We start from the raw sequence: 13,693 nt of genomic DNA on the forward strand, positions 1-13,693 counted from the left end.
ACAAGACTTGAGAAAGACAGGCAGTATGAGCAGTAGGAATTTGATGTGCACTCTTTTTAAATCTCTAAAGAGTGCTATCAAAAAGGCCCTGCTTTGATGTGTTGTGTAGTGGCTAATGCAAATGTAATTTCTCAAAGTTCTGAGGTGTCAGGAATCGATAAAAAATGTTATGTTGGAGGATACCACTTCAGAAGACAGCCTGGCTTCAATGATTCAGATAGCTGCCATGGAAATTGAGTTATTTAAAATGTGCGTAGATTAAGTCACGAGTGGTGAGAGGTTTGGATGTGAATTTCTCAAATCTGTGGAGGTTTTTTTTATTTTAGTAACATGAGGAGGAACGTAGGGATTGATACAAAACTACTTGATTTTCTTAATCAAGTCTACTGAATAAGATAAACTGTAGATTTTTTTTTCCTGTGTGATTGATGTGTTTGTATTTTTTCTCTGTACGGTAAATCAATTTGAATGTCTCTAAGTGCAAGAATATTAAAATATTTAATCTGTCTTTCCCCTTTAGCTATGCTCCTTGGTGCCCAGCTTGTCAACAGATTGAATTGACATGGGAGAGTTTTGCAAAGGAAAGCGAACGTCTGCATATCACTGTGGGAAAGGTGGATGTCACTCAAGAACCGGGTATGGTATGAATAGACTGTTTTAATAAAAGGAATTATTCAGTATAAGTACCACTTAGTATCTGGGAGTGTGCTTTACTTTACTGGAATACCTGGGATACCAGCCAACTCAGAAGACAGGTTTCTAAGTGGAAATAATGTTATCCACATTTTGTTTCTCCATATAGTTCATATCTGTGAGCCTAAGCTTGTAAACTCAATTTGAAGGATTAAAGAACTGGGGGAGTGATCTGGCTTAATACTGTATTAAAAGGTGCTTATTCTCTGTTTTAATCTACTTCACTGGAAGCTGTTGCCTGTCTCATTCCTCTCTCCTCCAAACAATCTGCAGAATAATCCAGTTCTGTAGGCTCCAGTTAGCGAGAGTTTCAGGGTGTGGTAGCATTAGCCCAGAGCGAGCCTGCTTTAGTGAGTTCTTAACTGTTTCTGTGATGGTGCTGGTTTATTGTCTTTTTTAATTGTAGTAGTGCTTTAAAGTACAGGTGTTATCTTTGCTTTCTGTTGGTGATGCACATATGCAAATATGTTTACAAAAGGGGGTTCCTAACTATACACAGAAGTATGAATACAATCTTTTTGTAGTCCTTTAGTGACTCCCTTCAAAGCTTTGAATGTATGTTTGTGTAAGCAGTACCAATATTGTCTAAACCTATATATCTCTTGGGAATGCTTCATGCTTGTTTTGGCATTGAGGGGATAAAAGATTTTATCTGCAGTATCAAAAGACTGACAGAGTTAGGAAGAGATATTACTAGAATAAAAAGGCCAAGCTTTACTGATGTTTTTTTTCTTCTCTTTTTTTTTTTTTGTCCTTATAAAGTATGTAGAAAATTTGTCCATTTTATTATTTGAAAACATGCTGAACAAGTTAGCTTTTACCAAGGTAACAGTGGGGAAATGACTTAAACTGGTCTCAGCAATCTAAGTTCACAAGAAAATGCCAGCTGTTCTAGACCTTGTGTAGGTTGATGTTTGTTAAAAGTTTAGAAGTATACTAAAATTCTGATGCCAAAAAGCTGTTGATGTGGGATTCTTCTTTAGTGCATATACTAATCATTAACAGTTTATTAAACAGGTGAGTTTGAATAGTAAAAATTTTTGCATAGATATAAACTTTGCTTCTGCACATTAAGAAAGTAGTGGTAACTGTGAAGTTAAAGCTGCAGATGAGGATACATTATAATCCTATCTTGATACTTTTTCCCAATTAGACAGGGTTTCTTTTGTTTATGCAGTCAAAAGGATTTCCATCTTGATTTTTGATAAAGATGATATGAAGAAGACTTCATTTTTAGAACTTTAAACATGCTTGTACTTGGTTTGATTTAAATGTCTTCCAAAAAAAAAAAAAAGGAAAGCAAACAACAAGAAAATCCCACAACCTTTTCTTTGCCTATTCCATAGGGGAATTCACAGTAAGAAAAAAAAATTACTACTGAAACATTTAAAAATATCTGACTTAGTTCTGTGTGGCTTATCTTTGTATCTAAGAAACTCTCTTGCTACCATACTTTTGCATGGCTTACTTCCTGGTGTCAAAAGATGTTTGCTTTATTGAAAACTGAATAAGGACTTAGTTTCCTAAAAGAATAACTGATTTGTACTCTCTTTACATTGGTCCTTTTATATGAATGGCAATTGCTAGCTCATGGAATTTAGCCCTTACTAATGGAGTGAGACTGCGTATCTACAGGTTGATAACCACTGAAGTCTGCTGTATATATTTTTCAAAAATAGACTGGATTAGTAGCACATTTTTTTTTGTTTCTGCAGTCTTTAAATTGGATGTGTTGAATAGTAAGTATTACTAAGCACTAAGGCAAATTCTTCTCACTCACAGGTTTCCAATTGTGGTGGTGGTAGTGTCAAGTAGCCCTGACTTCCCCAGATTTGGAAGCAGAGAGAGAAGGATGTCTTCAGCTGACAATTTATCTAGCTGAGTTGTATAGACAGCCTGCTTGTGAGATGTTTGTGAGCTTTTTGCCTCAGCTGACTTTTGCAGTGAAGCCATACACTAGGAGATCTCTGTTGGTGTACCTAGTGCTGCAGTGAAGCTGAAAGCATTTGCACCTATTACTCTGCAGCAGTGTTGAGCGCAAGGCCGGAGAACTTCAAATGCCTTCTGCCCCACAAGCTGCTTTTTGATGATTTGTATAATTTATCTGTCCTATGAATTGCATGATGGTGTCACTGTCTAGGGTGATACTTGTAAAAAGATTATTATGTATTTGTCAGTCAGTGAAACACCCAGTTTCAGTGTGGGGATCAATTCCAGTCAGCCTCTTGAAGCTCTACTTCAACCTTTCTTTGTCCTTTTTGTTGTCTTAATGTCTGATGCTCAAAATGCTGACATGATCCACACTTCTGGATGTTATAAAAAATTATTCTCTTGGCTTAAAGTTGTAATATTTTACAGAACAGAATGCTGAGAGATCCCAAGCTTTATTATTAATCTGTTGGCATACCATTTGTATTTACCCAGAGAGGAATGATGTATGGAAAGGAAAGGTAAGAACCTAGAAACATCCAAAACATTGTCGTGCTACAATTGTGTTTATGAGAGAAATTGAGCCTTCCTACAGGCTGTAAGAGCAGACTGGTTGTACAGCATATGTGGATTATTTGGAAGAAGTAAACAAGCAGATACGAAGATTGATTTATTTAATGACTTGTAGTACTAAATGATTTAAAATCAGCTAGAGGTTGAATTAAAATCAGGGGCCAGAGTTGGTAAGCTATTGTTGTCATTGCTGCTGTTGTTAGTGGCCCAACTTTCTAGATGAAACAAGGGTCATCTGGATGAGACTAGACAGACACAAAAAGCACAGAGCATCCTGGAACATAGGTGTGGCTCTTCCTTCTCTTCATTGGAGGGGCACACTGCTGGTCTGGTCAAAAACTTCAGCTGTGTGCAAGTATTGATTAGAGAGATCCATGTAGAAAAATTACCTTGCAGTGAACTTTCTTCAAGGTCAGCATTTTTCCTTCATTTGTCAACAGTATTTGACTGTTGTATCTTTCTGAAGACAAACTGTTAACCTGGATTTACAAAACAGCGGTAAAAGCTATGCAGTCTGCTGCTTTCTAGTCTACAAATACAGATCTGTAGGTATAGATAAGTCATAGTGCTGAGAATTTTCAGTTTTCCTTAACCATTTGATGTGCTTTTTTTCTTCCCTTTCTAGGCTTGAGTGGTCGTTTCTTTGTCACAACACTTCCTACTATTTACCAGTAAGTGTGTCATACTAGAAACAGTTGTCTGTTTCAGTAGGTCGTCTTTTTTCCTGTCCTGTTTGAACAGTGGCATGGAAGGTGTAACGAGCAACTGGTTTATTTCCCTTTTGTCAATCTCTAAAACGCTTCCCAGGAACTCAGTGTGCTTAATGAACATAAACTATTTAATTTTAACTTGAGGTGGAAGGTTGTCCTACAGTTTTGCACCTAGATAAAAGTGATGCTTTTTCAGCCTGCAAACAGTATTTATAGAATTTGTGAAAACTGGTGCAAGTTTGCAGTATTGCCTTCCAGAAACCTGACCATATGCAAGCCAACTTGCTGGACCTTATAGAAGTGTCACTAAGATTTCTTATTTGAATAATTGACTGCATAGGTTGCATGTAAAACAGTACAGAAGTTTTCCACTGTGTTGCACTGCTTCTGTTACTGCTTAGAATTCTTCATCGATTGACTCAGGAGTCAACAGCTACATATTGGTACTACTTGTCTCTTGTTTTAAACTGTAACTCTGAAACATAGGGGACAATGAAGGAATACTGACTTTTGATACCAGGTTATTGTTGGAGCTGTGATTGTGTGACAAAGTCCTTATCTGAGGCTTTCCTTTGGTTTAAATGACTTTACTAAGTTCCCCTGTGATCAATACTGTTAAAAATGATGTTAAAATACTGTTAAAGATGTTTGCTGTATCTCTTCTCCAGTGAGATGATGTCACCCTTTAAATATTGAACCCTTTATTAAGTCCATGGTATTGTCAGTCATTCATGTGTGTATATATATATATATACATTTATATGCACAGTTTTAATTTTGGGTTTTGTCTAAAAAATGGTTTGGTGGTTAGCCTCGTGCTTTGTATTTGCTGTAGTGTGAGTGAATATTTAAGAAAAATAGCAATTTTAATAAATGGCAAAAGCTTATGCTGCTTAAAAACTGAGACCTTCCATCATGGATTACAGTTTCAAAACATATTGAAAATGTTTAGGTGTTCAACTTTCTGAGCAAGTCCAATCTAACGTATATGGGTATTTTGGTTGGGTTTTTTACTATAGATACAGTTTAAGGGTTATCTGTGTTAACGCATATTTCTGGTTTTTAGTGCACATGATGGAGTATTTCGGAGATACCGAGGCTCACGGACATTGGAGGATCTTCAAGGTTATGTTTTAGAGAGAAAATGGGAAGCTGTGGAGCCTGTAGCAGGATGGAAGTCTCCATCTTCTATAATGTAACACTTTGTGTTTATTAACAAGAAAAATGTTTCATAGCTCGTTATTTATTAAAGGTGCTGTGTTGACAGCTTAAAGGCAAAAGGCTTTTATTCCCTAGATATGTAGGCTTTGCAGAAGCAATCTGTATTGACAGCCTGCTTTCCAGTTTCTCACCTTTTAAAAGCAGTTTATTTTCTGCATTCGCTTTTGTTCGTGCCTGCTAAGACTTGTTTATATCATCTTTGAAAATACATAAAGAAAAAAAAGTACAGCTACTGAACATTATGTAAGTGTCAGTTTCAATATCTACTGAGTACTGGAATCAAATGCATGTTTATGTAAATTACTACTTCATGACTTCTGGCTGCTTGGGGCAGGCAGCCTTTAGCTTTAAGGATTTCTTGTTTATTTGTTTACAAGGAAGTCTTGTGTCCTTCTTTGGAATAGGAAACAATGTAGTGCTTGCACAGCATATCAGAATTTGTTTTTAGAGTGTTAGATCTGTTTGAAATAGCGTAGAATGCTTGCATGATGAAAAGGATGAACTGAAGATGTGAATGGCCTGCATTTCATTCTGACTAAAGCTATTATGTGTAAAGTTATGTCAAAGGTCGAGTGAGTGTCCTTATTTTTCATCTGAGAATGAGGAAGAGCTGTAGGATATTAAGTAATGGGGAGAGGAGCTACAGGGATGCATGCTGCTGTGAATTGGGGAAAAGGCAGTCACGGCTGCACAGGATTAAGCTGCGGAATTGCTGTTTCTTGATTATGTTCAAATATCATCTTTCAAGTCAATGTTTCAATGCTTTGCATTGAGCTGGTTTAAATCAACATAAGACAGAAAATGTATTTGTTTGCAGTAGCCTCTTTCTGACAATTACTAGGGCCTGAATGACATTGAAAGTGTATAGAATATTTTTCTGGGTTTTGCGCAGTTTGCTGTGTACCTTGACTCTTGTCTGTCTTAGAACCTGTTCCTTCCATTTCTTTATGTTCTAGGATGCATGGCATGGCAGGACTATTTCGTCTCTCCGGATGGATCAGTGTAAGTAACTATGTGGGAGTGTTTTCCATACCCCCTTAGAATAATGATAATCTCTTCAGAAGCCAAAACATACCTGAATATTTTTATTATTATTTTATGAGAGTTAACTTTTCCTTATATTTACTGTATATTGTGTGTATAGTATCTTTGCACTATAAATTTTGTAGTACTAATAGACTATGCCAAAATGGCAGTTTGATTGTAAAGATTAACATTGATACTGAAAAGACTCACTGTTCTTATTATCTTGGTATAGTTAAAATGTTCTATCAAAGTGTGCTAACATGATAAAGTAGTTTTTTGAGAGCTGCTGCAAAAATTGTTGTAAACATCAGGAATTCATTTAGCATCTACCAGGTTCTCTTACTTAATCCTATTCTTAAATATTATATCCAGCTTCATTTTCAGAGTTGTAAATCATGCATCTGCAGTTCATTTGCATCTAGTGTATTGTACAGAAGAAGAGTAATGGTTTTATTCTTTAGTAAGAATTTCTGCATCTGGATTTTGAACTGTCAATGCCATGCACATAGGAACACAACAAATTTAGACAGTAATTATCAGAAGTAAAAGTGAAGTGCTTAGTGTACAGTATTCTTTGAGCTTAAAAATATTTGAAGATGCTTTTATTTGTGAGCTCTCAAAGTTCTTCCTGTAGCATGCATATGCTGAAAATTTTCGGACCTTTCCGGTTTTGGTCAGGAAACATGCTTGCTCTTAAAATCTTCAAGCATAGCCAAGATTGAGAGACTGTATTTGATTGTAGCAAAAGGTCTTAATATTGTAACATGTGCTACGAAAAATGAATGTGGTAGAGAGTTTGAACAGAGTTTGCATCACTTCCAGTAAGCATCTAACCCAGAATCAAACAAAACTTTCAGGTACTAGGTTTACTGCGCAAGCTATCTTTGATTCTTTCTTTCGCTGGATAGTATTAAGTTTTAATAGCCTTCTGGCTTTTCTTTTCAGTGGTTGCTGTGTAATGATGTTGTCTCTGTCTAGTTTCCTTCCTGAAAGATTAAATGCTCTAGGAAGAAACCTTCTCTAATTTGCCGTCTGCTTTGATGAATATTTCAGCTGTACATTTCCTCAATCTTCTTGCTGTGCTCTCATTGCATATGCTTTAATAAATGTTGGAAGCTGTTCTGACATTAAGAAAAGACCCTGGAATTTCAATATTTAAGGTCTTGTAAATGTTGATTGTGGTTTGTTTTCTAATGGATATACTCTTGGAAGAGATCTAATGTCATAATGTACTTCCTGACAGACTATCTGATTTGATGTGATGCTGGGTTCAGTCAGTTAAATTTGGGGGTTTGAATAACAGACTTTAGTTTCAAAGAGATCTTAATACTGTATTTGTATTTTTCTCTTTAAATTTATAAGTGAAATCGCTCAGTGTCCGCTTAGTTCCTAAAAGAAGCCACCCATTCTAAAGAGCTTCAGTGAGAACTAAATGGCTTGCTTTTGGTTAATTAATGAATTCCCAAATCTAAGCACGTATTTTGATCTTGTGCAACTTTTAAGTGTCTACTGCTGTGCTTACCAGAGCTACTTATGGGGCTGTATGAGGTTACTTTTTTTTTTCACTTGGCGGTGTTCCTTTGGAGTGGATATAACAGGACACTTGCTTTTAACCTGGCTTGGTTGCTTTTTTAATTCTGAGATGTTTAAGTTCTAAGTTACCTTTTTTAAATAACTGGCTTCATAAATTTACATTGGTGCTGTTGCTGTCATTATCGGGGATGCTTGCTGCATGGTCTCCTTCCTACAACAGAGGCCGTCAGAACAAATGCACAGGTTCATGCTGGGGGTTCATCTATCCCAATAGGCTGTCTCCAACAGTTGCCACCTTCTTACAGAATATAAGGATCAAGAATGTTGTGTTACTTTCCTGTATGCTCTGAGGCTTCCTCATACATTTGCCCACAGTAAGATTACTTATGGCATCTTGGGAAGAAGGAATTGTGCACCCTTTGATTAAAAAGCTTTTTAATATGAACAACTTGGTAAAGAAAAATAAGATTTAATGGTATGAAAAGAATTATAGTAGGGCATCTAAGGATGACTTAGGGCTTGAGAGAGAAGACCTTAGTATAAATATTGTTAAATGAAAGGTCTTAATTAGATATCAATTTATGTAATGGTGATGACAGTATAAATCATAAGTGGTGTTAGGTGTGAAGTTATTAAGTATCATCTCCTTCTTTACAGAAAATTCATAGCTACCTCACTGACACTCTTGGAATTCATGCTTGGATTTCTTATGCAATCTTCATCTTAGCTACCTTATTGATTGGTCTGTTCCTGGGTTTGGTAAGAAAGCATATTACTTCCTTTTTCTCAATTACCTGGAACTTTGGCTTTGCATTAACTTGTGGAAACTTCACTGATAAGATATACTGATATACGTTATTTTAAATTGCTTTTTAATGATGCAGGTAATTAAAATTCTTAAATGTTCAGTACTGCAGATCCATGCTCTAGTATTGTTACTTCTGGTAGACAATAAGACTGGTTCACTCAGATAAGTTAGCGTTTTTATGAAAGTTGTGCCTCAATTTAGATTTGTTTAGTCCATCCTCTAAACAAGTGACTGTTAAATTGTTCTTCTATATTTAAAATTTTGGTACTGAAGGATTGAATATGTGTTGTCAGAATTGTATGAAGTCTCCAACTTTCTCTCCACAAAGCCTATATTTTTAGATTTTTTATTAGCTAGAGTGGGACTGCATTTGTGGGTGTTAGCAGTGTAAATGGAATGAAAGGATGAAAGTATTTTCTGAAAGGCTTTGAGGATTTGGGGTTTAAACTGATTTACTCTCTTTTAGGACATAATTTTGTGGTTACAGCTTGGTCTTAATAAAATCTGACTTCACTTCTTTCTCCCTTGTGATCTTTTGGTTTGAGTTCTCATTAGTAATCGAAAAACCTGACATCTCTTGTTACTAACCAGAACTGATGCATTCATATATCAATGTCTAAAACATTAGGAAGGTTATTCAAACAAAACTGTTAGCTATATATACATGAACATTTGAAGACCATATCGTTAGCCCGATGTGTTTCATCAGTGGAAACAGTTCGAAGTTGCTTTACCTGTCAGCTGGGATTATTTCCTCTTAGAATATTTGAATGGTATGGGTCTATGACCTCTCAAATATCAATATTAAATGAGAAACTGAGCCGGAAAAGGAGTTGCAGATGGGAACGGAAGTTCTTACAGACTAGTACCTTGGTCCACAATCCTGTTCTACAATGCAAAGACAGTTTAAAACAGTTACGCTGATAACTGGTTTAACTAGCTGCTAAATTGCTGTGTAAACATTGTTTCTGGCACTTGGATCTGTGTCCTTCAGCTCAAATATTAGTGTTAGTGAAATAAAGAAAAATCGCATACTGAGTATGTTTCTCAATAGTACATGGAATTGATTTCAAAGTAGTTGTGTGTATTTAGGCAAAACCACTTTTTTTTTTTACATAATATATACACGGAATTGGTACATATGAGCAAATGTATTTAATTATATAATTTAAACATCTGCGTTTTTCTAGATGGTAGGTTTCCATCATCAATTGAGTGCAAATTAAGTTAGCATAACTAGGAGGAAATGAATATGATGATTTTTTTTTTTTAAAAAAAACCAAACTTCTCCTTTTCCTCCTTCTCTTAAAAAAAAAAAAACTCGGAAAAGCTGAAAAAAATGTAAAATTCATCTCTGCTTTTTCTAAAAAGCTTTTCAATGATTGAAATGTCTTTCTTTAATATGGTATCATCTGTGTCATTTTCTTTCCTTTGCATTATTCTAAGCATGTGACAGTGAGTCAAATATCTTCCTTGCATTTTGATTGTATGTATTCTACACTAGGCTGCTTTAAATAACAAGCACAAAAGGTGGAAGTACACATTGCATATGAGGGAGCCAGGGGTAGAAATGGAAAAACATCTCAAAATATAGAAAACCTTGACCAAGATTTTAAAGAAATAAAAATCGTCAACCATGTTCTGGGTCTCTCTTCGTAAGATGCAAGCAATTTCAATACTGAATAAATTTAGGAACTAGGAGGCATAAAAATTGTAGTAGAAAGCAGAGAATGTTGGTTGGTATATACTGAGAACACACTTCTTGTGTGTTTTTATTTAGCTCTTGTCTCTGAGAAAAATAATATAATTTTCTAAACTTTGTTGTATGTCTGTCTAAAAAAGATGAGTAGGAAAATACTTAGTAGTGCAAGGACTGCTGGGATGACTTCCTAATTAATGCTTTTTCTTTTACACAGATACTGGTTTTGATTTCAGACTGCCTTTGCCCATCGAAATCAAGTTACAGAGCTGAAACATCTGGTAAGAACTCTGAAGTGGGTGAGATACTGTAGGTTGACATATAAACTGTCAAGAACTTAGATGTGAACCAATAATCCAGGTATTCATTTTAGTCACACTGACGAAGATTGATATGTTGGACTCTAAAATATCGATGTCAAAGCATCCACCTGGAGGACAGCAAAGCAGAAAAAAAAAACCAAAATCCCAACAGTAATTTTTTTTAACCTCCACAGCCATGAAGAGACTAAATGCATTCAAAATGAGGAAGTCTTGAAGAAAGATGCTGGGGTTTGCGTGGTTTATGTGGGTGCATATTCACTAGACCTGTAGCTTAAATATTGAACAGAACTTTGTTTTGTCAGGACAATTCCATATCCTAATGTGCACTCTGTATGTTGCATTAGGAGATGCAGCATTCTGAACCTGTAAAATTCTTAATGTAACTTGTGGTTGGGGAAAGAGAGAGAGAGAGAGAGTGGAATCAAATCAGTCCAGAGACTGTAGGTATGGGGAAGGAGGAAGGTGTTGCATCTCCTTCAAATAAAAGAAGAAAATATACATCTTCCTGATCCATAGTGAGAATAGTATTCTACTCCCTATGAACATGGGAGGCAAACACTTGCACACAAAATACTCTTGTCACCACAAGATATGTGTTAAGCTCCAGAACACCTTTTGGTATGTTTGTGTGTATTGACTTGCTGTTGAAGCTGAAGGTGCATCTGTGACACTTGCCAGTAAGACTTTAGCCAAATAGAATTCCTAAGTGTGCAAAATTATCACCTTCAAAATCTTAGGTGTTCACCACTATCTAAAGAAAAACACACCTGTGCATACTTGTGCAGTATGCTGTCTAGTTGGCTGCTTGGCTCAACAGCAGCTGTCACCTGATAGAGTTTACCACTATCTTATCACTTTACCAGTGATTTGTTTGATAATTAAACCTTCAGGGACCTGAGTAAAATTGGTCTTTCATTTTGTTCCAACAAGTTACAAACTAAAGTTATTTATGCCTGATATGGAAGAGAAACAAATGAAAATGGAAGTAAAATATTACTGAAGAGTTATTTGAAATAATTGAAAAATAAGGAATATGTAGTCCTGTACAAGTGTTCAAAAATAATGTTCACTAATATTTCCGAATACATACATGGTGATGAAACTTTAAAATCCAATTGTTCTGAGCATCAGTCTAACTTCAGTATTTGAAACTCTTTTGTTTAGAAGAAGCAATTACAAAGGATAATGTGGAGAACACAGCGTTAGAAGAACCAGAGGAGGCTGCAGAGCTTTCCGCAGATGATGCAGAAGAGACTGCAGATGTAAAAGATCTCTCAGATGGAGAAGATGCAGCACGTTCAAGTACTGATGACTCAGAGGAGGATTTAGCACTTGGAAAAGAATCAGGGGAAGAAGAAATGGAAGAGTTAAGTGAACAACCTTTAGCTGATTCAGAGACTGAAAGCTCAGTAAGACAGCGTAAAAGTCAGATGGCTGATAATGGACTATAGTTGTTTCAGTGATATATTTTATATGCCTGGACCAAAGAAGTATCAGACTCTGCGTCTGAAGCTGAAGCTTACACTTGATTTGTCATCTGTGTTTACGCGGAACCTCTGCTTTGTTAGCAGGCTTGTAATTTTTAAGCTTATACTTGTTCATTGGGTTAGTTTTAGAAGCACATATGCTGTGTATTGTATAACTTTAGCCATGACAATCGAAGTAAGTAATCTTGTCTGTTTGAAATCTTCAAAGAGAAAAGGGGTGTAACAGGGTCTCAGTTTACCTGCTGTACAATGGTCATCTATGCTCATGTTCCTTTGCAAGTATTGACCTAAGCAAGATGAGGACTTTTAACTTGTTACAGTAGCTGGGCTAGACTGACTTTTCTGTCTGTTTATTGTTTCCAAATGCCACAGAAGCACCAGATAAGTGATATAGTAGTGAAAGAAAGCACCTTACTAGTCTTCTATTAAAAATGTTGTGTATGGTGGGCTTATTTTAATCACTTTCAACTGAAGCACCTTTCTCTTTAATTTTTATTAATGTTTGTTTTGAAAGTTTATCATACAGTGCGCTGTGTTCCCCCAGATTTTTTCAGATTTTGGTAATTTGGAGGCATGCTACACAGCTCAAGCTTGTCAGCTGAATTTTTTTTTAACCCAAGGAGTTTGAATAATTGAAAACCTCAGGCTGAGAAAGAGTGGCAGCTAAATGTTTAAAATATATTTGAACTTTTAAAAGGTTTGAAGGAAATTAATTTTGGTCCAGGGTGAATTTTTGACAAATCATGACTTCTCCCCCACTCCATCCCCTTCTAGAGATTGTAGCAAGAAGTGTTCACTTTGCAGTCAGTAAGTTGTATATTTCTTGCCAATGCAAGCTTGTCATATGCAGTGCAGTTCTGTCACTTCCAACTTGGAAAACTTTTGTCAGAACTCAAACTGCTTTAGTAATATTAACTGAAGAGGCACTTAAGGTTTTACCTTTGATCACTTTTCTACCTTTTGTCACTGGAATCTGCACATTAGGAGAAGAAAGGGGGAGAGGTGGGTAGTTGGGAAAAGGTTTTGGTTTTGCTACTTCTATCAAGATAAAGGTGTATCTGTTGATCTGTGTAAAGTGAAAATGGCTTGCCATATAGGCAGTGTTAGGTGTGTAATTAGAGGTAACAGTATTTCCCTCCTTTGTCTTGTTTAATATATAAGGCGTCTTTTTTTTGGTAAGGAATACCTACAGTGAGATCCTGTATGTTCCTGTTTTGTTGATGTGTGATCATATGCTTAAGACGTGTCTTAATCTTAATTTTTGTGTGTATATATATTGCATAAACCTTGCTAACATGCATGAATTTCATCTTGTTCCTCAAGAACAAAGAGTAATCAGAGATGAAATCATCTCTATTAGAAGAGACAAGTTGCAAGTGCAAAATGCTGGTTTCCTTTGAGACTGAGATTAATAGGGTCAGTTTGTGTTGAAAATTTAATTTTTCTTTAAATGCTCATAAAGAACATATTTACTAAGAAAGCTTAACTTTTCATGTCTGTCCTGTTGCATATTGTGTCTTGGTACTATATGGCAGAAACTTTGCATTTGTCTGTTACAACTGTGCAAAGAACAAAATTACACTGTATATATTGAATATATTCAATATATACAGTGTATATACTTCAATAATATATTGAAGTAACACTGTTACAACTTTGCATGTCTGTTACAACTGTGTAAAGAACAAAAT

The 13,693-nt window shown here is 35.8% G+C and overlaps 1 protein-coding gene across 1 annotated transcript; it reads left to right on the forward strand.

Moving 5' to 3' along the window:
- Positions 1 to 520: 520 nt before the first annotated feature.
- On the forward strand, positions 521 to 11,966 carry TMX4 (thioredoxin-related transmembrane protein 4; the record flags this gene model as incomplete). The annotated part of the gene is made up of 7 exons (XM_010081997.1): positions 521 to 636; positions 3,821 to 3,866; positions 4,972 to 5,100; positions 6,083 to 6,128; positions 8,343 to 8,444; positions 10,410 to 10,473; positions 11,683 to 11,966. Coding segments are annotated over 7 exons (787 nt in total), but the record flags the coding sequence as incomplete, so codon positions are not given.
- Positions 11,967 to 13,693: the final 1,727 nt, after the last annotated feature.

This window comes from Pterocles gutturalis, unplaced genomic scaffold, assembly GCF_000699245.1.
Source record: "Pterocles gutturalis isolate BGI_N339 unplaced genomic scaffold, ASM69924v1 scaffold9464, whole genome shotgun sequence".
In the NCBI taxonomy this organism is placed as follows: domain Eukaryota; kingdom Metazoa; phylum Chordata; class Aves; order Pterocliformes; family Pteroclidae; genus Pterocles; species Pterocles gutturalis.